Here is a 23,955-nt window from a genome sequence, read left to right on the forward strand (position 1 = left end):
CTTTCCCTTTTGTTTACTGCTCCCTGTCACCAACTTGGAAGAGAATGTTGATGAGGGTATAGCAGACAGAATATATTCTTTCATGGGAGGGAAGAAATGGGAGTTGGGCAGTCTTCCGAGGCAAGGAAGTGACTTGCTCGTTGCCAGCTGATGGTGTCCCTCTCCTCCTGCCTTTCAGCCTCTGAAGATGCACTGCAGGGACTGTGCCCTGGTGACCAGCTCCGGGCATCTCCTGCGCAGCCGGCGAGGCCCCCAGATTGACCAGACGGAGTGCGTCATCCGCATGAATGACGCCCCTACGCGGGGCTATGGGCGCGACGTGGGCAATCGCACCAGCCTGAGGGTCATCGCACATTCCAGCATCCAGAGGATCCTCCGCAACCGCCACGACCTGCTCAACGTGAGCCAGGGCACCGTGTTCATCTTCTGGGGCCCCAGCAGCTATATGCGGCGTGACGGCAAGGGCCGGGTGTACAACAACCTGCAGCTCCTGAGCCAGGTGCTGCCTCGGCTGAAGGCCTTCATGATCACACGCCGCAAGATGCTGCAGTTTGATGAGCTTTTCAAGCAGGAGACTGGCAAAGACAGGTACGGAGGTGCAGGGTGGCAGGGGCACAGGGGAGGGTGGAGAAATGTCGTAGCTGGCTGATTCGCCAAAAGCAAAGCTTTTGCCAAGGGGTTTGCTGTGGCCCCACTGCTCGTGCCATTGGCAGAGTTCATGTGTAGAGTCCTCCTGGAATCTGGGCTGCTCCAGTTGAATACATAAGACAAAGTGAAATGAAGCACTGAGACACTTCCATGGGCAATTCAGGGACAAATCCCTACTTTAGAAGAAGAGGCTACACAGCTGCTGGATGACACTGGTAATAAGTGAAAGGTAATAATAGCTTTATTGCATTTCATTTTATTTGTGTAAACACTAACCAAAGGCAACCATTTATTCACTCGACCGATATTTATTAAATAACTACTACTTTAAGCGCCAGGCACCAGGGATACAGTGAAAAACAAGACAGATCTAGACCCTGCCCTCCTGGAATATAAAGCCTACAGGGTGGCAGTGTGCTCAGCATCGTGGGCAGGAAACTGGTTCTGTGACGTGTAGGACAGAAATCCTGCCATAGTCAAATTGTTCCAAATTGTTAGTTACAACTCAATGATGGGACATGAAATCAACATAGTGGGTCACTGCAAGATTTTTTTAAAAAGTCATAGAACGGAATAGAACAGACAATATCAACATTCATCTCCCATAGTAAATAAGGCAAAGTATGATCTCATGAAATAATATGTACTTCAGTTTTTACATATGAATATACATATATAGAGAAGGGTTTTTTTTTGATGTGCTAAAAATGTTCTGTAATTAGATAGTGATAATGATTGCACAGCCCCATGATATACTAAAAACCGCTGAATTATACACTTTAGAAAATAAAATTAAATTAAAATCATGCACACACATATGTATATATGCCCAGTCATGAAGTAAAATGTATTTCTCACTATAGGTTGAACTATTTTGAAGAGCACTGGTCTAGGAGATGAGGGAATGAGAGAAAGCCTTTCTCAAAAAGGTATATTTAATCTGTAATTTAATCTGAGACCTAAGCCACTGTGTATTTATTCAGGTAAAGGAGAACCAGGGAATGGGAGAGAGAAACCTCCTTGTGAGTACAAGGGATCACAGGTAGGAGAATGTGCAGTGGATTGGAGAAAAGTCTCCTATGGCTGTGGTCAGGAGGGCAGTGGGGGTGTGTGGCCCAAGATGAGGCAGAGATGCAGACTCATAAACTGGCCAGATCTAGACAAAGAAAAGGACAGTCAGGTATCGAAAGGAGCAGTGCAGTGTATTCCAAACACACAGCTCTAGGTTGGAATTCTTACCCTGTCCCTCACAAGTTGTGTGGCCTTGGGTATATTACCTAATCTTTCAGTGACCTCATGTGTGAAAAGGGCATAGTGACTAGGACTCATAGGACTGGTCTAATGATTACATTTCCTTGTTTCCTTAATTCTAAAACATGTACTTTTATAATTGACATACTTTTAATGATATAATTTACCACCCTCCCTTACAACAACTGTCCATGAGTTGTTTTCTTATTTTACAACTAAAGAAATATCATAAGTGAAATAAAGACTATAAAGTACTAAATGCATTGTTTGGTAAGTTTAGGCAGCTCGTTATTGGAGAACAGAATCTTAAAGAAAGACCAAAGCCCAATGTCCCCAAACTCTTTGCTTGGAAGAGCTTTCTTTTTAAGTCCTAGAAGCCTTACGACCATTGACGGCTGGGCCAGGCAGGAGTGGGCATGACATCTAGCGAGTGAGGAAAGGGGGAGCTGGCTGCTGGTGCTGTAGCCTCCTTCCCTGGAGGCACAGGGGACCTCGCGGTCAGCTCAGCCAGTAGATTACATAGGGGATCCTGGTTCTTATTACAAAGTGCCATGAAATCCAGTCATTTATTGCCCTTTAATAAACACAAATAAGAGAGACTGTCACTCAAGAATGAGTTATTTAACCAAGAGAGCATTTTATAAAGGAAGAAGAAAGAGGGGAATTATTTAGTTTTACTTTTGACTGGTTGGAAAACCCAAAATAAGTAGACACACTCTCTTCAACAGAAAACACTTCTCTCATTTTAGCCAAATGTTGAGAGGTTTTTCTAAATTTAAGTATTCCTGAAACACTGCTTCAGTGTTAGCTATTTAAGGTAAATACACGTTGCTCTGAATCTTCTTAAGAAATTATTTTAAATTGGAAACTTAGAGACTAGTCATTCCACCTTTTGTTCACTTAGATCTTTAAGGAAAAATCTCACACTGAGACCAATCCCCCTCACTAAATTTCTTAAATTTTGACCAGTGGAACCCTTTTACTCAATAGCTCTGTCTCCCTCTGGTGAGCCCAGCTAGTAAGGAGGGAACCAAATCTTTGTAGGTCGTGTACTGGGTCTCACATGTGCAGACATCCATCTACACGAGTCCACATAGTCCCTACTTAAGGAAATCACACTTATGGATTTGTAGAGTGCCAAAGTATATTGTCACTTTTAGGATCTTTGTGTCTCTTACCTTTAAGAAATTATCTTAAAGAAGCTAACGTTGTATTGACTTGATATTCTCGTGTGTCCATATTCTTAACCTGCAACCTACTCCAAGCTGAAAGAATTAAGTCAGAAACAGCTCTCCTTTGGAGTCCAACAATATGAGTGCTTTTCTTGAAACTCAACAAAAATGTAGCATGTACTGAATATACATCTACATCTCATGATCAGGACATTCACATCAGGCTAATATTTTAAAGAAATAGCATAATTCAATAGATTCTGGTTTATAGAAGTTTCACCCTACTTAAAAGCAGAGGGTAAAAATGGCTCAGGAACAATCTACAATTAAGAAGCATGACAAATGACATAGATGGCCAAGTGGTATTCTTTGACATTAGAAAGTAACTGTACTTGAAAATAACTTTATAATTGAATAAGGGTACATTAGGAAAATATGATTCAGAACCAATATTATAGTAATTAGATAAAGGAAGCATAAATGAAATAACTGCAGGAAGAATATTTCCATAGAGATTATAAATGAGATTCTGGTGGAGCAGAAAGGCCTTTAATTGTAATTTAGTGTTCACTATAGAATTATCAGCTCAGTGTGTTACTTCATCATATAAAAGAATATCTGATAATTTTCCCTAATAAGCACATGACAGCTCTTCATATTCCTTTATTACAGCTGATTAAGTGTAAAAACAATAGATATTCCTTTGTTGGAAAAGAGTTCAAATCTTTTTAAGAAAGACAGCACAAAGCGTTGCATTTCTATAGCATGTGATCCCAAAAGACTATTATTTAGAAAGTCTGGGGAATTTTAAGTGACGTTTTAAAGAACTCTTCATTTTAGTACCTTTAGTCTTCCACTTTGTATTCTTCCCATTTTTACCCATGAAACCTTTTTCTGTAGAGTCACATCCTCCTGCATTTCAGGCTGCAGCTTGTGATCTCTACTATATCACACAAAAGAAAGCCAAAATTATGGGGGAGTTCCTGACAGTGGGAAAGCCTTTTTGGTGTTTCTGACAACTATAAAAGCACAGGGACACAGGCGTGATTTCCTGATCAAGAATCTGGGTGTATATGTGAGCCGTCATTCTCTTCCTGGGCTCTACATCCCAGTTATTCACTCACCCTGTGTAAGTCTAGAACAACTGGCCATCATATAGTCTCAGCCACATAGGTAAGGACAGGCTATAATTTGAGAAAGGTACTTCATTCCCTTACCCTTCCCCACTCAGTCATTTCTGCTCCATCCTACCTCCTTCATTCTCAAAGGTCTTATGAATATATAATCCTGGTAGGAAGAAAAGGGGGTTGTTAATGTCTATGTAAGCCAGAGGTTCCAGGATTCTGTAATTACCATCCTGACTACTGATGATGGCTCCAACACAAGAGACAGTAGCAGAGTATAGGAAGGATATCAAAGTCTTCGTGGGTGCCAAAAAGCACTGAAAGGGATGGCTGAATTATTTACTTCATTTGCTCCAAACTAACTACCAAGAAAGGAGGAAGGGATCTCAACGTAGCACTATAACAGACTAGATACTCTTTATGGTGTTCTCTCATTTAGTCTCAAAAGAGCCCAGGATGATGGAGCTTCCCATGCCTACTTTATAGATAGGAAATCAAGTCTCAAAGACCAGCAAAACCTGCCTCAGGTCATTCAGCTAGTAAGTGATAGAAACTGGTAAGATGCAAGCCCATGGTATTCCCATCTTTAAGAGCTTTTAAATGTACTTTCTGGGCTATTATTGGAATGGAAAAAGAAAATGAGTAAAGGGATTAAGCACTAGAAAGTTGAAGCAGTAAACTCAGGAATGACTAAATCACTCATTCCTGTCAGGTACTTGACAAAACAAAATGCCTCTTTTTTCTTTTTTCTTTTTCTTTTGTTTCATATGTGAAATGGAAATAATGCAAACTGCTTAACAAAAATTCTTCCTTCTCAAAGAAGAGTGCTATACAGTGCAAGTAGAAAAGCTTTTCTGCAGTCCTGTCATTTACACTGCATATGTTTCTATGGCTAGGCAAAGTCAGACAGTCTGACTTGGGGGGTAGGCGTTTGAAACTGGCTAATGAGGAATGCCATAAGCACTGAAAAAAAAAGAAACGTAAAAGCACAATCCCCAAAGAATTGAATTAATATTCACAGCAGCATTGCATAGTTGTGGTCAAATTAGACCTTGACGTTGTGTCGCCACAGTTATCCTTAGGCTTGTACGTGGTTGGACCTCAATACAGATATTTGAATGGGTAAATGAAGAAATGTTGGAAGGCACAGATTCATTTCTGAAATTTTGTCAATTTTGGTCTTCTAATAAAAATTTTCAGGCCTCTAAATGTTCTGAGGTAAAATAAAGCAAACGCTCATTTAAACAAAGCATTTCTGTGGTCCTTTTCCTTTGGTCATTAGCCCCTTCTCACATGAATGTACAGCAGGTAACATTGTTATGTTCTCAAATAACATTGTTATGTTCAACATTGCTTCGTTGTAACGTTGATGAAAAAATTGGATTTCTGTCCGGGGCCACTGTCTGTGTGGAGTTCACACGTTCTCTCCATGTCTTTGTGAGTTTTCTCCAGATACACCAGTTTCCTCTCACATCCCAAAGGTGAGCATGTGAGGTGCATTGGCGTGTCTACATTGTCCCAGTCTGAGTGAGTGTGGGTGTGAGTGCGCCCTGTGATGGAAGGGCGTCCTGTCCAAGGTTGGCCCCACATTGTGCCTTTAGCTGCCAGGACAGGATCTGGCCACTTGTGACCCTGAACTGGAATAAATGGGTTGGAAAATAATCATCTTACTTTTTTATTAATCTTTCTTAAATGTATGTATAACTCACATTTATTTCAGTGTTTAATATTAGAAATGTTCTGGATCTTTATTTAGAAGTTTGGTGATGTTTTTATTAACAGAAATATGCCTTAGTAACTTCACTCTTGTTTATATCATTTAGACTATGGTAAAATTGGTTTTGTTAGAAGTCGTTTGTCTTAAAGTGGCAGTTTCCAAGAACCTATCAATGATGTTAAGTGAGGTCTTACTAAACTCCCAAGAAAAGATGTTCAGTCAAGACATTGGTGTTAGTCTAGTTGGAAGTAAGCCTTTACCCTAAGATCATTTGATCTATCGATGGATTGATACATAGTCAGACACATCTGTTTTTTCATATTTAATAAGCTCCTTATTATCCACCCTGCTTGAAGAACAAGGAATAGTTCTAGTTAGTCGAGTATTCTGGTTAATAAAGGGTTGACACAAGTGCATTATCATCTTACAAGAAATTGAGTTGTGGTAATATGCACTTAAACATTAAACATCGATCATCATTTTTGATGATGCAAAAGTCCCTTGAGCATCCTTTAGTGTCACAGATCTGGCATGATGGTGCATCAACATCATTTTTCATTGTACAGTGGAATATAGTGGTGCTGTTGGTGAGAGATAGCTATCTGGTAAAGTTCTAGCTATATCTCACATAGAGTGGAGGGGTGGGGAAGGAGGAGGAAGAGGAGGAAGGAAGAGAGAAAGAGAGAGAGAGATTAGTCAGCCTCTCTCCAGAAATGATTTAAGAAGGTAGTTGGGTACAATGATTATTTTACCAGCTTGCAAACTTAATTATTGTTCCTTCCAGGAAGATCTCCAACACTTGGCTCAGCACTGGCTGGTTCACAATGACGATTGCACTGGAGCTGTGTGACAGGATCAATGTTTATGGCATGGTGCCCCCAGACTTCTGCAGGTAGGATATATTCTACAAGTGTAATTCATCAGCAGTGTTGTGCAGCGTTTATAAATATCTGATTCCAAATGTCAACCACAAAATATGTCTGTCTTCTTGAAGCAATTAATTAACATGTCCCAAGTTCTGGTTCTAGAAACAACAAACAGCATTTAATTGTGTGATATAAAATATTGAAAGTTTTTGTTTGTGCTGCTGGAGAATTAATCCATCCTGTGGGCTTCATTTATCCTCTGAATATTTATCAACCAAAAGTAATGCAATAATTGGCATAATATTAACAGTGAACAAGCATTAAGAAATATTAGTTTTATTCTCATTTGAAAGGAATGTGGTAATTTTTAATGAATTAAAGAGGGCAATTTCTTTGACAGTAATGCCTGTTTTCTAAAATTAAAATATTCCTTTGAGCCTCTTTCTCTCACTATATCAGTAGCCTTGGTTTATGCTTCTAAGGCCAAAGCACAGGCATAATTATTTTGATGTATTGCTTTAAAGGGAACAGATACACATTTCTGTTACTACCTTAAGTTACCTTCTGGCATGTGCCCAGGGAGAGCTTGGTGTGTACTAACAAATGCACTGGTTTGTGGAAGCCCTATTGAAAACTCGCATGTAATTTCTTCGTGATGCCTATACATTCAGAAAGTACCTGAGTTCAGGAATGTCTGATGGGCCGCATGTGACCTCAATCCTGATCTTCAAATGGCAAAACCTAAGGTGGCGTTATTTTAAGCTTGCTCATTAAAATTTATGCTTGCATTATGTTTAAAACCTAACAACTTCTCAAAGGCCATGGACCTTTAGGCAAAATCTGCAATTTGGAGGTTTAAAGCAAGGATAAGAAGGATATTTAATCATGCTGTTACCACTTGGCCACTTTTCTCCCACCTTTTTTAATCCAAAGGCCAAATACAGCAGCAATAGTAGTTTATATGTAAGAGTCAGGTCAGAGAGGAGAAAAGGAAAGGTATGGACAGAGCAGGATTTTGATATGTACGGCCTGGACTCACTTGTTGAGTCAACCAGAATGTAAGCTCCCCAAAAGCAGAGAGTTTTGAGTGTTTGGTGCACTATTTGAGCTCTAGTGCAAGGATAGTAGAATTTTACCGTCCTGGCACATAGCAGATGGTCTATAAATATCGAATGAATGAATGGCCCTGTCCTCTGCTCTCTCTCTAGTGCTGTAGTAAAAAGGTGTTGCTATGGGTGAAAATAACCATCTCTGCCTCTCAGAAGTTCTTGACTTTGAGAAAATTAGTTGACCTCACTGAACCTTAGTGACCTTGGGAAAGTTGCTTAATGACTGTCTCAGAAGCCTGAGCTTCCATATCTATATGATGATGATGACAATAATACTTACCTCTAGGGTTTATATGATAGTTCCATGAAGTAATAGATGAGGAGTGCTTGGCACAGCCCTGGTATAAGTTACGCATGCACAAATCTACCAGGTGAAGGGACTTACTGATCTGCCACCAGATAGTCCAACACCTATCAGCACATGTTAAAGAGATGTCTAAAGAGCACTAAGGAATGGTGCTCCGTGGTGAGGAGGCCTTGTTGCTGGGAAGAGGAGGACATGCGTGGCCTCCTATATGAAGTAGATCCCATTCCTCTTCACTATGGAGAATTGGCTTCATGTGGCCTCCAGCAGCTGGCAGGACATCATATGGGGCTGCTCACTGTGTGCCTACCCCTTCCATTGCTTCCTTCAAGTGCCCAGTTCCTCATGAGAATAGAGTTGGCCACAAGGCACCAGATTTCAGCAAGCAAAAAAGAGTCAACTGTTCATTTTTGGTAAATTAATCTTTTTGGAACTTAAGGCACAATTGATACCCTCAAAAAAAAGGTCTGTTACTAAATTAATCAGGGAGGTTGTCATTCACTCAACCAACTTATACTGGGCACTGGGGATGTCATCAAAGGTGAATGAGACAGTCTTTGCCTCAGTCGCCTGAGTGTCACAAATCTGACTCTGTCACTTAAACCCCTTGGTCACTCCCAAAAGCTTTTAGAAAAGAGTTCACACTCCCTAGCTTAGCACACAAAAGCCCTTCAGGGGTCCACTTTAGTCTCATCTTCTCTGCTCACACAAACTTATTTTAGCCATTGAAAAACTTACAGAGGGACTCGCCCTGTAGATACCTGTCCCTTCGCCCTCAGCTTGGAATGACTATCCCTTCCTTCTTAACACGGTGATTACTACTAGTATTTTACTAAGAATATCGATGGTTGATATTTTTTCTGCACATACCATATGCCGGGCCTGCACTCAGTATGAATACATGTGCCGGTTCCGTGAAACTTTATGACAATCCCATGAGGTGAACATTATTATTATCATCATTTTACATAGGAAGCTTAATGACATGAAACAGCTGGCCAAGGTTGAAGAGCAGAGCTAGGGTTTGAATTCAGATCTGGAGGGCTCAAGAGCCAAAACTCCTAATCCCTCACTTCACTGTTTCACAGGCAGCAGGTCTTCCTCCTCCAAGCCTTCTCTGACCTCCTGTCTGAGTCAGACCCTACCTGTGCCCCTACTGGTCCCTGTGTGAATTCCATCCCTGCCCCCATGTCACTGATTGATTTTTCCATCTCTTCCATTTGCCTGTAGACTCCTTAAGAGGAAGAGTTGTGTCTCAATCGACATTTATATTTTTAGCACTTGTCATTGTGTCTAGCACATACTATGTATTCAGTATTGATGCACTCAATGAATAAATAAACTTTAAAAGCCTTTCTTTCCTTGGCCATGTTTAAGAGACTGATTCTAAACTTATTTTAAGACCAAAAGGATCAGGTGAATGAAAAGTGTAACCAGCAAATGGCAAATTCAGATTTTGAGAATTCTCAGAAGTCAGTGGTGGCCGCTTGTTTCATTCTCCATCAGGGCTAGCACAGGGTCCTAAAAGAGGTGCTCAGGCATCAGACATCAGTCTCCATCCTGCCTTCATCACCAGACTCCAGGTTCATTGGTGTTCAGAAAGCTGGAGAAAATTAGTCCCATGTTGCATCCGAGACAGCATCTAGTATATTATGTAGACAGTAGACCCTTAAATTATGCCATATACATACGGGAAACCAAATCCATTTTCTCTAGGTGGACTATAAATTGCAGTGAAAAGATCTGTTATCATTGCTTACCAAACTAAATTATGGTGAGTATTTTTAATCTCATTTCCCATTGTAAATTATTGCAACAATAATGGGCCACGCATTTAAACTCTATCTAATAATCTTTTTTTCTGGTCATACTTAATACATTACCAAGTTTACAACTCTTAGTTACTCATAATTTCTTGAGTATTAATTAGAGGAGTAATGACTCGGAGTGATCACTGTCATGGAAGTAAATTAATATCTCATCCATAATGTGAAGGACATCTCAAAGGTATCATGAATATCAGAGAGTTGATTCTGCTAGAATTATTAGCTAGTGAACATTAATAAAGCTACTAGCATAAAGGGGAAAGCTTCTACACGGCAACAGTTCACCGTGTGGAATCAGGTGTTTATAGAGCCATAATGTGCCCATGTGGTTCACCTTTTATGAAGTCGTTTTAAAATGTATTGTTGTATTTCCTCCTACATGCTTATTGTTTCTTATTTCTTTGCCATAATTTGGCCAACTCATAACAGCCACTGGGTGTTTTCATTACATCCTTCTCTCTCCCATGGGTGGGCACCATTGGTATCTTATGAGATGATGGCACCACCTGAGGTGCCTGAGTGGTAGGGCATGCGTTCAGGTGACTCACTTTGGTTCTTTGCCCCATGAAAGATAAACAGCTATAGGTTCTTGATGCTCAGTTTGCACCAGGTACACAAGTATTATTCCAACAGATTCCAAGATATGCAGCAGTTTTCCTTCCAAAAGAAGCTCCAAGGACAAGAAATCAAGCAGCAGAATAAAGGTGGCTCAGTGGGTCTCATAGGCTCAAGACAGACATTTAGAAGGGCCTGTTGTAGGAACATTTTCTTCTGAATGCTACATAATATTCTCAAAGACCCCCTGTGCAAGCCAATTTCAGAACAATGTAGACACTTGACAGCTATTGATTCAACTCTATTCCTCAAACATTTCTTGACAGCCTACTATATGCCAGATGCCACACCAAAAATAGACATGTGTTTAGAGAGTGTCTGAGAGCTCTAGAGAAAGGCAAAGGCACCATTCTTTCCTTATAGATAGTCCAGTCCCAAACCCAGAGAGCAGAGTGAACCGAGATTGTACCTGGATGTAGAAGTGTCCTCTCTTGCTTGTTAATATTATGAGACTTCTTTCCAATTGTACAGCTTAACTTTAGAAGATTCAAAAATGGAACATTACCAACTCCTGCTGCCATTAACATTAGTGGACAGGATTGTACATGAACGTGAGGTCTCTGCTTCTCACTCTGACCAGCTGCATACTCCAAGCACGGGGCAACTCTATAGATGGGTGCTTGGAAAAATGCAGCAAGGACAAAGTTCCTCCCAGCCATGTGCTGCCAACTCCAGTGGAAACCTGGAGTGCCATTAGTAAGGAAACGCACCTAGTGGGACAGGAGTTTTTCCAAGACATAGAGCGTCCCTCCTGAGGACAGCTTTGGTACAAAACTGGACCATGACTCTTCAGTTCCTTTATGCATGAGTTTTCTCATCTGTAAAATAAGAGTAATAACATTATCTCTCTCACTGAGGCATTGTGAGGATTAAATAAGTTAGTCTGTGTGAAGTGCTAAGTACTGGGTTTGGGCTGAAAGGGGCAAGTCTTGCACTCATATGGTCCATAAGTGAGGCTGTGCGCTTAAAGCAAGGCACTAGATTTTACCTGGATGTTGCAAGCTCACCTGTCACACAAAATAGTGATAGTCACCTTAGACGCCTGATGGAGAAATAAAGGAGATAATGTAAGTTGAGCACTAAGGCTTAACAGATATTTAACTAAATCAGCCATCTCAAAGCTGGCTGCGTATTAAAATCTCCTAAGGAGCTTTTGGACATTATTATATTTTTAAGTTTTTTTTAATTTTGAAACAATTTTAGACTTACAGAAAAAGTTGCAAAAAATGATACACAGCGTTCCTGTACACTTTTTACCCAGCTGCCACTAATGTTAACATTTTGCATAATTATAGTCTAAATATCAAAATTAACACTGGTACAACACTCTTAACCAAACTATAGACTTTATTCAGATTTTAGTACTTTTCTTACTGATGTCCTTTATCTCCTCAGAACTCAATCTGGGATCCCTTTGCACTTACTTAGAATCTCCTTAGTCTCCTCCAGTCCGTGACAATTCCTCAGTCTTATCTTTCACGACTTTGATGCTTTTGAATAATTCTGGTCATTTTTGTAGGATATATGTCCCTCATTTTGGATTTGTGTGTTTTTTCATGATTAGTTTGAGGTTATGCATTACTGGGAAGGATACCACAGAAGCAATAAGCCCTTCTAGGCCTCTCATATCCAGAGGTACATGATGTCAAAATGTCTTATTACTGGCCAAGTTAACCTATATCACTTAGTTGAGGTGGTGTCTGCTGGATTTACTCATTGTAAAGTTACTATTTTCCCTCTGTTATTTATAAGTATCTTGGGGAAGATACTATACACAAATAACCTCTTTTGCCTCATCTTTATCCCCGCTGATGTTCTATTCATTGGTGCATCTTGCCTACAACAATTACTCTGCTCTTGTAATGGAGATTTTCTATTCCCTCATTCTTTCTAGATTTATTAATTGGAATTCCTCTGTAAGAAAATCCTGTTTCTTCTCCCTCATTTAATTATTCAGTTATTTACTGACATCATCACGAACTCATTTATTTTATTTTGTGGGTTTGATAATCCAGTACTGCCATTATTTATTTTGATACTCAAACCTAAGGCACTTTTTCAAATACCCATGCTTGGAACTCTCTCCAAGTCAATTAAACCAGACTCTATGGAGATGAAACACAGGCAATGGTATTTCTTTAAAGCTCCCTGTGTGCACTAAATGTTAGTTCTTTCACTCTCTGCACCTGCTTCCTTCATAAAGAAAAAAAATCCTTCACATTGTTTTGCAGAATTTGTTCTTGCTCTGGCCCTTGGAGTGCTGATGACAACCTGCAGCCACTGGGGTAACTGGCTCTGTGATTATCATGCCCACCTCTGCTCTCACACCTTCACGCCCTCAGCTTTCCCTGGTCCAAAACAGGAACCTGATGCCAGAACCCTTCCTTTACAATAGTAGCCTCCTGATGTAAAAATTCTGCTGATATTTATTGTTGTTTTCACTGGGCTCAGGTGGAGGAAGAAAAGGCTTTGGCAGCCTTTACAAAATCAGGTTTGAGAAAAGAACTAAGAAATTATGACCTTAAATTGAGAAAGGCTTTCTGAATGGAACAGTGAATTACAGCTGATGGCAGGCTCACAACCAGAGGGCTGTTCCCGCAGATGCTTCAGCTCTACTTTCTCAGTCCCACAAAGCATGTTTCTGCCTTTTGGAAATTTTTTTTTTTGAAATTAATTAATTAATTTTTTTTTATGGTGACATTGGTTAACGAAATCCACTAAGTTTCAGGAGTACAATTCAACAATAAGGGCTTCAGCTCTACTTTCTCAGTCCCACAAAGCATGTTTCTGCCTTTTGGAAATTTTTTTTGAAATTAATTAATTAATTTTTTTTTATGGTGACATTGGTTAACGAAATCCACTAAGTTTCAGGAGTACAATTCAACAATAAGGTATATATACATAGCATTGCGTGTTCACTTCTGGACAAAGTTTTAAAGGATGAAAACAACCTCCACTTATTTGGACACCTTTGTAATCAAGAATTATATTTACCAACTGTGTAAATTTAATTCTCCCTTTAGGTGATCAATACAGAGCCAGATAAGTTTTCATTCAAAGAGATGGTCATCCTGAATAAGGAAATTGATCCTTTAGCATCTTTTAGCTGGTTTACAATTTCCCTCTATCCTAGATGCCAAATCAATTTCATGATTATTTTTAGAAACCTAATTGTTTCTTTAGTCAGACTGATGCCAAGAATATGTCCAAAACTTTGATGAATCAAATTTAAAACTCGATCTGTACTGGCATAAAAGCTTAACCTCAAGTGTACCATGGTCGCATGAATTTGGCACGGTTCCACAAATTATGCCATTTGAATCTGGGAGATTTGTCTCACATGTTTCTATTTCTCTTTGTTTATTCTTTTTTTCATAATAGTTCCATCTTGAATTTTTCCTAGCATGCATTTTCTGTATTGAAATACCTTCTATTAAAATATTTCAATTTCTATGATAAGTAAATAAGTGATCATCTATAATAACTAGACAGCACAGTTTCTAATGTTTTACTGTGGAACATAGAGATACTTTCGAGACAGGCATAATAGAGATGCAAAGTATTAATTTAGCACAGCATCCAACCCAGGCAGGTTTAAATGCTGCATGACGAAAATAAATCTCTCTTTCTGGAAAAACTTTAATCTCAGAGGAGAAGCAGCTCAAAGGTTTATTGTTGTCAGAACCACAGACTCAACACCCCTCTCGATAAAAGACTTCGATCTCTGACCCCAATAAAGTTGCTACTCTAAAAACCATTTATGTATTGATCTCCTCCAAAGAAAACGAATAGGTGTCTAGCAGGTTGAGCATCTTTGGGATGCCAAGTTACTGTACTTAGAATAGAGCCTTAGTGATCAGAGGGGGGCCCCAGTGCATCAGGCGCTAAAAGGCAGTTTGCTGGGATGCCTGAGCCTTTTGAGAGAAGAGCTAAGAAGAGACTAAGAGCATAGTCTCTGCTGCAAGGCCAGTTAGTGAGCGTAGCTCAAAGTAGCAAGTTTTACCTGCTGGGATATCTTCACTGAGCTTATCATTGAGGCTTCAAGACAGAAGAGATGGAGTGGACTGACCTAGATGGAAACCAATCTGAGACAAGAGTTCTTTGGGTTTAAGGAATTTTAGTAAATCTTCAGTAACCTAGGAACAAAGGTACCTGCCCACCCCCCACGTTTATCCTGTGCACACTATCTTGAAGAAATGAGCCAGTGTTCATTATCGGAGGTGGAGATGGGGATACAGAGAAGTGAAAATTTGGAGACTGTCAGGCTACACAGCAGGGTTTGAGGATTTGGTATTTCTGGATACATTGTCTGTCTAGAGCAACAAGAGAAAACCGGTGGCATCGTGCCTGCTAACTTCTTTCTCTCCTGTGGAATCAAACTAAGATCATCAACTTTCCATATTTGGAGGAGAATTGTCTTTAGAGGCTTGCTGTGTAACTGCTAACTCCATGTAAATTTCTTTGAACAACAGAAATTCAAAAATTATTTATTGAGCACCTACTAGGAACAAGACAAAGGCCGGCTGTCATGAAAAGACAAGGAGCAAAGAAACAACAACAGCAGTTTCAGAGAGTGATTGATGCTATAAAAATAGATTTGAGTGAGAGGGAGTGAAGGGAGCAGACATCAGCTAAAATCTCTCTAAGGAGGATGCATTTGAGATCCCCAAAGGTGAGAAGAATGAACTGGTGAGAGAGTGTTAGAGCCAGATGACTGCCTTTGAGTGCAAAGACCTCAAGGTAGGGATGAGCTTGGAGATGACAACCAGAAAGGCCAGTAAGGCTGAAGCATAGAGGACAAAGCTGGGTGGGTTAGGAGAAGGCTCTGGAGAGGGGTCAGATCACATAACACCCTGTAGGCCATGCTCTCAGTATAATTGGGCGTCTCTGAAGGATTTGAGAGTAGAAATGGTGAAGAAGAATGATTTGTTTTTGTTTTGTAAATATCTCTAGAGCCGCTTGTGGTAAATAGACTGTATGGGGGCAAGAGTAGAAATAAGAACAATAGTTGGCTTTAGAAATATGAATCCCAAAAGCCTGAACGTCCTACAGCACACTTTTAATCTCTCTGTTTGGTAATGGCATTCATTGCACTTATTCATAACCTCAAAACCCCTCCACTTGCTTATTATTTGTTTGATGGAAAAAATATTTGTTGAAATTTATTTAAATTGAAAATATGAGTTGTGTTTATCAGCTTTTTAAAGATAACACTTTACCTCCTCAGTCAAAGGATTTTTTTTTTTTTCTGCGTTAATCAGTTATCTCATTTCCTCCTACAGGGATCCCAATCATCCTTCGGTACCTTATCATTATTATGAACCTTTTGGACCAGATGAATGTACAATGTACCTCTCCCATGAGCGAGGACGGAAGGGTAGTCACCACCGCTTTATCACAGAGAAACGAGTCTTTAAGAACTGGGCACGGACATTCAATATTCACTTTTTTCAACCAGACTGGAAACCAGAACCACTTGCTGTAAGTCATCCTGAGAATAAACCTGTACTCTGAGGAACGAGCATGCCAGACCAAATCAGACAACGAGCTGCTAAACTCCCTGGGCCATCAGACACAAAAGAGGAACAGAACCTGTAGCAGGAAATAGCCTCACTCCTCAAGAAGTACTATGTACAGATGCCCATAAGACATAACTACAAAGCAGTGCAGTTAGTTGGCTGATAGGGAGAATTCTAGAATTAACGTATCTTAATGAATGTTGTCTCATTCAAAAGGGGTTATCTTCGGAATTGAGTACTCATTTCAGCGATGCTGCTGTGACTAAAAACATTTTGGATCTCTTTAAGTGTTGCCTTCGGAAGAGAAACATGAGCAACTCAACAATATTAGTTGTATATTCCTTTATAGAAATACCATGTCAAAAGACACTTTTCTATCAAGTCGTATCCTAACCTGACCTATAACCTTTGTCACCTGTTGAACTCTGTGTGTGTGGTTTGTAAAACGCAGCCTGAAAGTGTGGACATTGTTTCTAAAGAGCACATCTCCACCGACTTTCATAAAGCAAATGCCCGGTATTTATTTATTGACAGTTTTGTAGTGTACTCTAGGCCAGTATTTTTATAGATTATTATGTGGTAATTTATCTTTATATTTATTTAGGTAATTTATTCCAACTCCTGGATCCCAAATGATGGTCAGAAAAGGCCTAGCATTGGGTTGATGAGTTACTGTGTCCACCATGCTCATTGGTAGCATGCAGTTGGTATTTAGCTTGAAAATGTTGTCTTGCATTTTTTAAACCCTTAGGCTTCAAGAAAAGCTGTGACATTTTCCAAGGTGCAGAAATGCTCCAAATGACAAAACTGAAAACCAAAAACTGTGTCATTAACACAAAAAGATACTAACAAGAGAAACTTAAAGATAGTTTTCTTTAGTAATAATTTATGTAGGTCATTTCACTTAAGCCCTAGTTTCCTATTCCACAGAATGATGTGAACTTCTCGTTGAACCCTTTGAGGACTTTGCACTTGGAATGATGGGGCTCCTACAGTAGTAGCAGGAGCCTTTTTTAGGGGGCCTTTTATATTCCCCTACAACCTAACTTTCTTTTGTGGTTAAAACATAGTTTCTCCTTGGTCCTCATTAGCTAAAATCTACTCCCTGCTTTTCTGGAGCTTTTTGCACCAAAAGAGGGGTTGAGGGGGAGAAGAGAAGGAGAGAGGAAAGGAGGGAGGCAGGGCTGGAGGGAGGGAGAGAGAGGGGAGTGGGGAGAAAGGGTAAGGGAGGGAAGAGGGAGGAGAGAGAGCAGGAGGGAGAGAAAGAAAGAGAGAGAGAGAGAGAGAGAGAGAGAGAGAGAGAGAGAGAGAGAGAGAGAGGAAGAAGAGAGAGAGAGAAGAGAACAAACATTGCCATTCCCTGGTCTAGGGGAGTATAAGAATTTATTTTATTCAGAGCCAAGATCAGTTGGTATGAAAGATTTTCATTTAAGCAAACAATATTGTTCAAAAATCGTCTTTTAAAAATACAGCAGTGTTTTTTTTTTACACATGGCTTAGGAAGCACTAGTTTTTCTAATGCCAAATTTGATGGCACCAGCAAATATGTCATATAGAGACTGACGTTCTTTTGCAGAACATGACCTGGCTTGTGATTAAAGAAGTTTTCTCACATTACCACTTTTTTCCCCTGTTCTTAATTAGTACTAAGATTCCATTCCTTTGCACTAACTGGTACTGTTAATTATATGGAGTACTATTATTGAGATGAAAACAGTCTAGATATTTACATACAAAAACAAAGTTGGATAATCATGGTGTGGCTTGAGCTGTTAAAAGCCAGTACAATTGAAATGTCTGTCCAAAATACACTGGAATGTGTTCTTTAAATTTTCTCGTAGCTTGTAAAAAGAATTTTATTCTAGTACAGTCTCTTCTGCAGCATGGACTCTGAATACACAGTACTTTATGAATGTATGAAAAGTGTATGAATTTTATATAATTGATTCATAGGCCACCCTTACCATAACTTAAAGAGATTGTTATTCAGATGTAAGTAGCGCCTTTAACTACTTTTATTTTTATGGATAATTGGGAAGGCATACTTGGGAAATGCAAAAAGGTAATCATATTACCTAATCTACTAATATCTCAAATGTCTGTGTTATCTTCAACTTTTAGGATTCATTTGTTTGTTTTTAAAAGACCTTGTGATAGCTCCATCTTTTTTGTAACTTCTCCCTCTCAAATACTCAAAAGAGTGAAAAGCAATGAAATTCTGAAATTTCTGGCTTCACTGGAAAATATTTTAAATATATATGTAGCTAGGATATGTGAGTATGTGTTTATATTTTTTAAAACATGGTATAAATAAATGTAAGAAATTATCGCTTAGGCAGTGGTTTTATTACAGCATTTCAAGAAAATGCCTAGAATTCTGATAGATCATGCTGATAGACCTGGTTGTGGGCAATTGAGTTCTTATATCACCACTATTTCATAACTATCAATCTTAACACCATTCAACACCATTAAACATCAACTCTGATATAAAAGGCGACTACAAAACCATGTTTACAGACTTCAGCACTTTCAATATCTGATTGTGTTTGAAGCCTAAGTCATATTTGTTATGTTACATACCTTTTTCTTCTCTCCCCAGCTGTGTCATCAGCTTCCTCCTAGCTTTAAGACCACAGTAACACAAAGCCACAGCTAGACGATCCATGGCGTCTGTTATTTCAACAAGAACATTTGGTAGAGGCCATTACAATAGATAGCCATTATGGGCAAAGATACAAGAATTCACAAACAAAATCGATCACTTCAAATGGCCCATAAAAGAGGAATCTTGCATTTAATATTCTACAGTAAATATTTGCCCAAGAAAGCGTGCATTAAAAGAACATTAGGGGGTGAACATTCAGCGTGCTGTGTGGGGACTTCATTGTGTGATTTCCATTACAGTTAATGGGTGTTGGCTAACTAAGTCCCGTTGCTTCACTAACCGTGGGATGTGCTCCTAAGGGCTAGGCATAAAACCGGAGCAATTCAGGAACGTCCTAAGATTTCAGAGTTAGAGCTTTTCTTCAAAAAATAAATGAAAGCAAAGCATAAAGGGCTGTCCCTGAAAGAGAAATTTATGAGTGGCCTCTTGGAATCCTTAGGCTACTACTATATATCTATGTCAGATCCCAAACAACCCCTCTCAAGTCAGAGTACCTTTTGTTTTCTGAAATTCTATTACTCATCTTTTTGAATTACACTTACATGGAAGAATATAATCTCATTTTTTGAAATCAAAACCTCCCTCAAAGATTAAAAATGTTGATTTGGAAGCTAAGTGAATGTTAGGTAAAAGTGGAAGGGAAAAGCTGAAATTCTGTTAGGATTAAGACAGTGTTACTTAAATGCATATGTACCTATTTATAATAGACCCAAATATTTGCCCTTATGTAGGAGAGACCTTGTTTCAGAAATATCCTCTGGATTCCACTGGGGCCGTGATTCAGATTGTCAAATAGACCTACTGTAAGAAAAAGACCTATGTCTCTATTCTCTCTCTCTGTAATATTAGGTGATGTTAACACGCCTTCACATGTCATGTCCGACCCAATCACTTCTTCCATCCTCACTGCTTCTTTCTCGAAACTCATTTTGTCTTTTTGCTATCAGTCCCTCCTGATTGTCTTTTTTTGTCTACAGTGTGCTCTTAAACCAGCAGTCTTCGGGGGCTGTTAAGGTCTCCCTTGTAGGTTTTTAAACTAGAGATCTATCTGGGGAACTTAGAGACCTACATCTGGCTACAGGACAAGATACTGTAGAAATATCACCCTGGTTTCCCCAATGCTGAAGTAAGAGAGAGGGGAGGAGACATTGACTTTCGATGCTAAAACCAGGATAGTCCCAGGCAAACTGGGATAGTGGATCACCCTATCAAAATGCCACCTCCAAAAGAACTGTAATATTAAGAGTTTGGAGGAAAAAGTGAACTAGTTGCCTAGGTTCTAGCACATGAAAAATGATAATTTGGAATGGAAAGAGCTGAGATAGTGTCTACAGGCTTAAAAATGAACAGGAGTAACCTCTCTATTCTAGTTCACTTGCCTCCACCTACTCAGGGTATTGAGCCACCATAGAAATTCCAAAAACAAAAAAAAGGCTGCGCTCCTGTTTTTTTCTTACTCAGTGCCCTAATGTTATATACTACCCTGGGGGTGTCCTTTGTCTTTTTATGTATGTGTCCTGTTAATCTAATTGGATTGTAAGCTCTTTGAGAGCAGGGACTATTTCTCCTTTTCTTTGTAACCCCATGCCCAGTACAGTGCCTTACACACAGTAGGCACTCAATAAATGTTTGTTGTTCATGATAACCTCCTAATGGTGACCTACTGGATTTCCGGTTGATATATGTTCTTTTGTTTAAGAGGTACAGGAGACAGAATAGGTGACAAAATAGTTAAATTTTAAGTGAGTGTTTATAGGGGCAGTCCTTAAATTTATAATATTTTTAATCAGCTGAGCTGACCTAAATTTGGGCAGGATAATGTTGCTGAAGTCGTTAGGTTTGCAAATGCTGGCTGTTTTGAACACACAGACAAAGTGAGGTTCAGCAAGCTTTGTGGGCCTCGCTGTTAGTGAGCTGCTCATAGCACAAATTAAATTTAATATTGACAAATGCTATACCATATGCAGAAAGGAGAAAGGCAGCTTGGGCTCTGACTCCTGTGGTTCAACTACAAAAAGGAAACTAAAATGAGATGAGTTATAGCCTGCCTGAAACTTGACAGCTCCAAACACTACAAGTATTTCAACTGGGGGATACAGAGGATCTATAACAATTAAGCATACGTTTATTTTAAATACAAAATGAAACAAACAGCAACAACAGAAACCCTTTTGTTTGTCATGAAGCAGATCCAAAATGGTTTTATCTCTACCAGAATGTGAGGGGAAAGAACACTTGGGAAAGGTGTTCTCAAGGGGAGCGTCCTATGCTCCTAAGTCACCATCTGGCCAGCACCTGGTGTGCAATTACCTCCTGGTTACAGGATAGGGCAAGGTGGCATAAAGTCATTAAAAGGGAGTTAGCTGCCAATGATTGCCTCTACAAGGGACCATAGTCATTACTTTCTTGAGCATGGAATTTCTTTTTTTCATTGTCTACCCTTCTGCATACTTATTTAATTGTGTAATCTCGATTTCATTTTTTTAAATGTAGGAAAAGCACTGGAAGACACTACATGAAACAGAAGAACGCTTATTTCTGAATGGACAGGATTATAGATCTTCCCACATTTTCAAAAATTTTATTATTATCACATAATGTTATCTCACAAACTATTAAGACAAACATTAGAATAGAATTTCAAATGGAATCCCAATTGGGATGTTAGGAAAAAACTAGTATATGCCATATCTAAGTAGACTTAAAAGAGTGTCTTTGCTCACCATGTAAACCATCTTAAGGGTTAGCATCTTTAGTTCTTTACCAACTACTTTAATTTCAAAACCAAATATAGGAAATCCATGAGATCGAATCAAAATCTTTCAATCATATTTTATCTACTGAATATCTTCTGGGTGCTTTGCACAATGTCATTTTGTTCTTTGTGTATTATTTCACCGTAACCTTATTATTCATTGTCCAAATAAGCGCACAGAGACTAAGGGAGTTTGTGTATCTGGCCCCCAGGTTTAATGAACATGAGGCTGGACTCATGGCTCGTCAGGCGCTATCCTAAGTGTTTTACATGTATAAATGCATTTAATCTTCACGATAATCCCAATAAATACATAGGTTCTTTTATTATTCTCCTTTCATATGTGTGAAAACTGAGATACAGGGCACAAGTTACCTTTGGTAACTTTCCAAGGTCAGGCATCTAGTAAGTGAGAAAGTCAGGTTAGAAGCCACAAAGTCTGTCTCCAAAATCTGCCCTCAGTCACCATGTACCTCCTGGCAGAAATTTGACCCTACAGGAAGCAATTTCCATTAGAATATTTATCATATTCTATCATATCAGATTTATAGTATATGTAATATTTAATATATACCAAATAATAAGTGACAAATATATAAATTATGAAACAAAGATAAGGAGAATATTACCACTAGCCTTGAAGCAACCTGAGAGTTTCTTCTATTGTCCAGGATTTTCTATTTACCATTTTCTTGCTTTTAAATAGTTTTATTACATACAGATATATCAATAAATAATCTATTGTTTAGTTTTGCATATTAATAATCATTAAGATTGTTACAACATTGTGCATAGTCTTCTAAAACTTGCTTTTCCCCCAAGATTTATTCATTTCTCTTGTATATAACTCATTTGTTTATTTTCACTATTGTACAATGCCATTATGTAAATATACCATATTTTATTTTTATCCATTCTTTCAGTAAATATTTGAGTTTTCAGTGTGGGGCTAATGTGTACAATGCTTTTATGAACATTCTTGAAAAGTTATTTTAGTGCACGTGCACAAGAATTTTTATGCAGAGTATTTGCCAAGGAATAAAATAGCTGCGCAATAGAGAAAAACGGTTCACATGGGCATGCCATTGCCAGATTGTTTTTCCAAAGTGGTTGGACACTTTATGTTCCTGACAGTAGTTGTCCACATCCTTGCTAACACTTGGCTTCGTACTTTCAGACTGCAAATTTTACCCATCTGGTACATGTAAATTGTATCTCATTGTGATCTTAACTTGTATTTCCTTGATTCCCTATGAAATTTAGCACATCTTCTCCATTAGCGTTTCCTCGTCTGTGAAATGGCTATTTATCCTTGTCTACTTTTCTACTGGTTACTTTACTTTTTCTTCTCTTAAAGAATTCGTAATATATTCTAGATACTATGTTTTGTTGATTGTATGCATTGCAAATATCTTCTTCCAATTTGCGGCTTGTCTTTTCTTTTTCTCTACGATGCCTTTCGATGAACAGATAAGTTTTTAATTTCTATGTAGTCATATTTCTCATCTTATTTAATTAATGTATCTTATACCTTATTTAATAAATCTTCCACTGATCAATAATTATTTTTCTATATTTTGTTCTTAAAGTTTTCAAGTTTTTGTCTTTCCTGGGGCAGTAAGGGATTTATATTTTTATATAAAATGAGGTAGAAATCACTTTTGTTTTACATAGATATCAGCTGTACCAGCACCATTTCTTGGAAAATTCTTTCTTCTTTATGATCTGTAATCACGTTTCCATGTATGTCGGTAATTACTTCTGTTCTCTGCATTCTGTTTCTTTGCACCATTTGAATTGTCTATTCCTGTACTAATATCACACAGTCTTAATTACGTAGCTTTATAATAAGTCTTGATATGCTGTAGGGCAATTTCCCCTTCACTTTATTCTTCCTGAAGACTGTCTTGCTTATTTTTTTAAGTCATTCATTTTTATTATTTTCATTTAACAAATTTTATGTGCATAGATCGATGAAATTTTATATATCTGTACACTTATGTAACCACTACCAAGATGACAATACAGTACAATTCTAGCATTCCCAAAGGCTCATGTGTGCTCTCTTCAGTCGATCTCTCTGTCAAGGGTAATCACTCTCTGACCTCCATCAATGTAGATTTCTTTTGCCTGTTTTAAATTTCATGTGTGGTATGTACTTTTTTGGTCTGGTTTATTTCAGTCAAAATTATATTTATAGAATTCACCCCTGTTGATGCATATAGCGGTAGTTCCTTTTTCATTGCTGTATAGTGTCACTCTACATTAGAATTACCATTTCTAAAGTTGGTGATCTTTGGGGTTGTTTCTAGATTAGGGGTATTATGAATACACCTATTATGAACATTCTTGAATATGTATTTTGATGGACATAGTGAGTC

General features: G+C 38.7%; 1 protein-coding gene across 1 annotated transcript in view; it reads left to right on the forward strand.

The window, feature by feature from the left end:
* The window catches only part of ST6GALNAC5 (ST6 N-acetylgalactosaminide alpha-2,6-sialyltransferase 5), a 145,115-nt gene extending 127,830 nt beyond the window's left edge, over positions 1 to 17,285 (forward strand). Inside the window, exons 3-5 of the mRNA XM_006919337.3 lie at positions 179 to 588; positions 6,697 to 6,804; positions 15,915 to 17,285. Of these exons, the coding sequence (XP_006919399.1) occupies positions 179 to 588; positions 6,697 to 6,804; positions 15,915 to 16,146 (750 nt within the window). The 3' untranslated portion in view covers positions 16,147 to 17,285. The remainder of the gene's footprint in view (positions 1 to 178; positions 589 to 6,696; positions 6,805 to 15,914) is intronic.
* Positions 17,286 to 23,955: the final 6,670 nt, after the last annotated feature.

The sequence above is a fragment of the Pteropus alecto genome, unplaced genomic scaffold (assembly GCF_000325575.1).
Source record: "Pteropus alecto unplaced genomic scaffold, ASM32557v1 scaffold25, whole genome shotgun sequence".
In the NCBI taxonomy this organism is placed as follows: domain Eukaryota; kingdom Metazoa; phylum Chordata; class Mammalia; order Chiroptera; family Pteropodidae; genus Pteropus; species Pteropus alecto.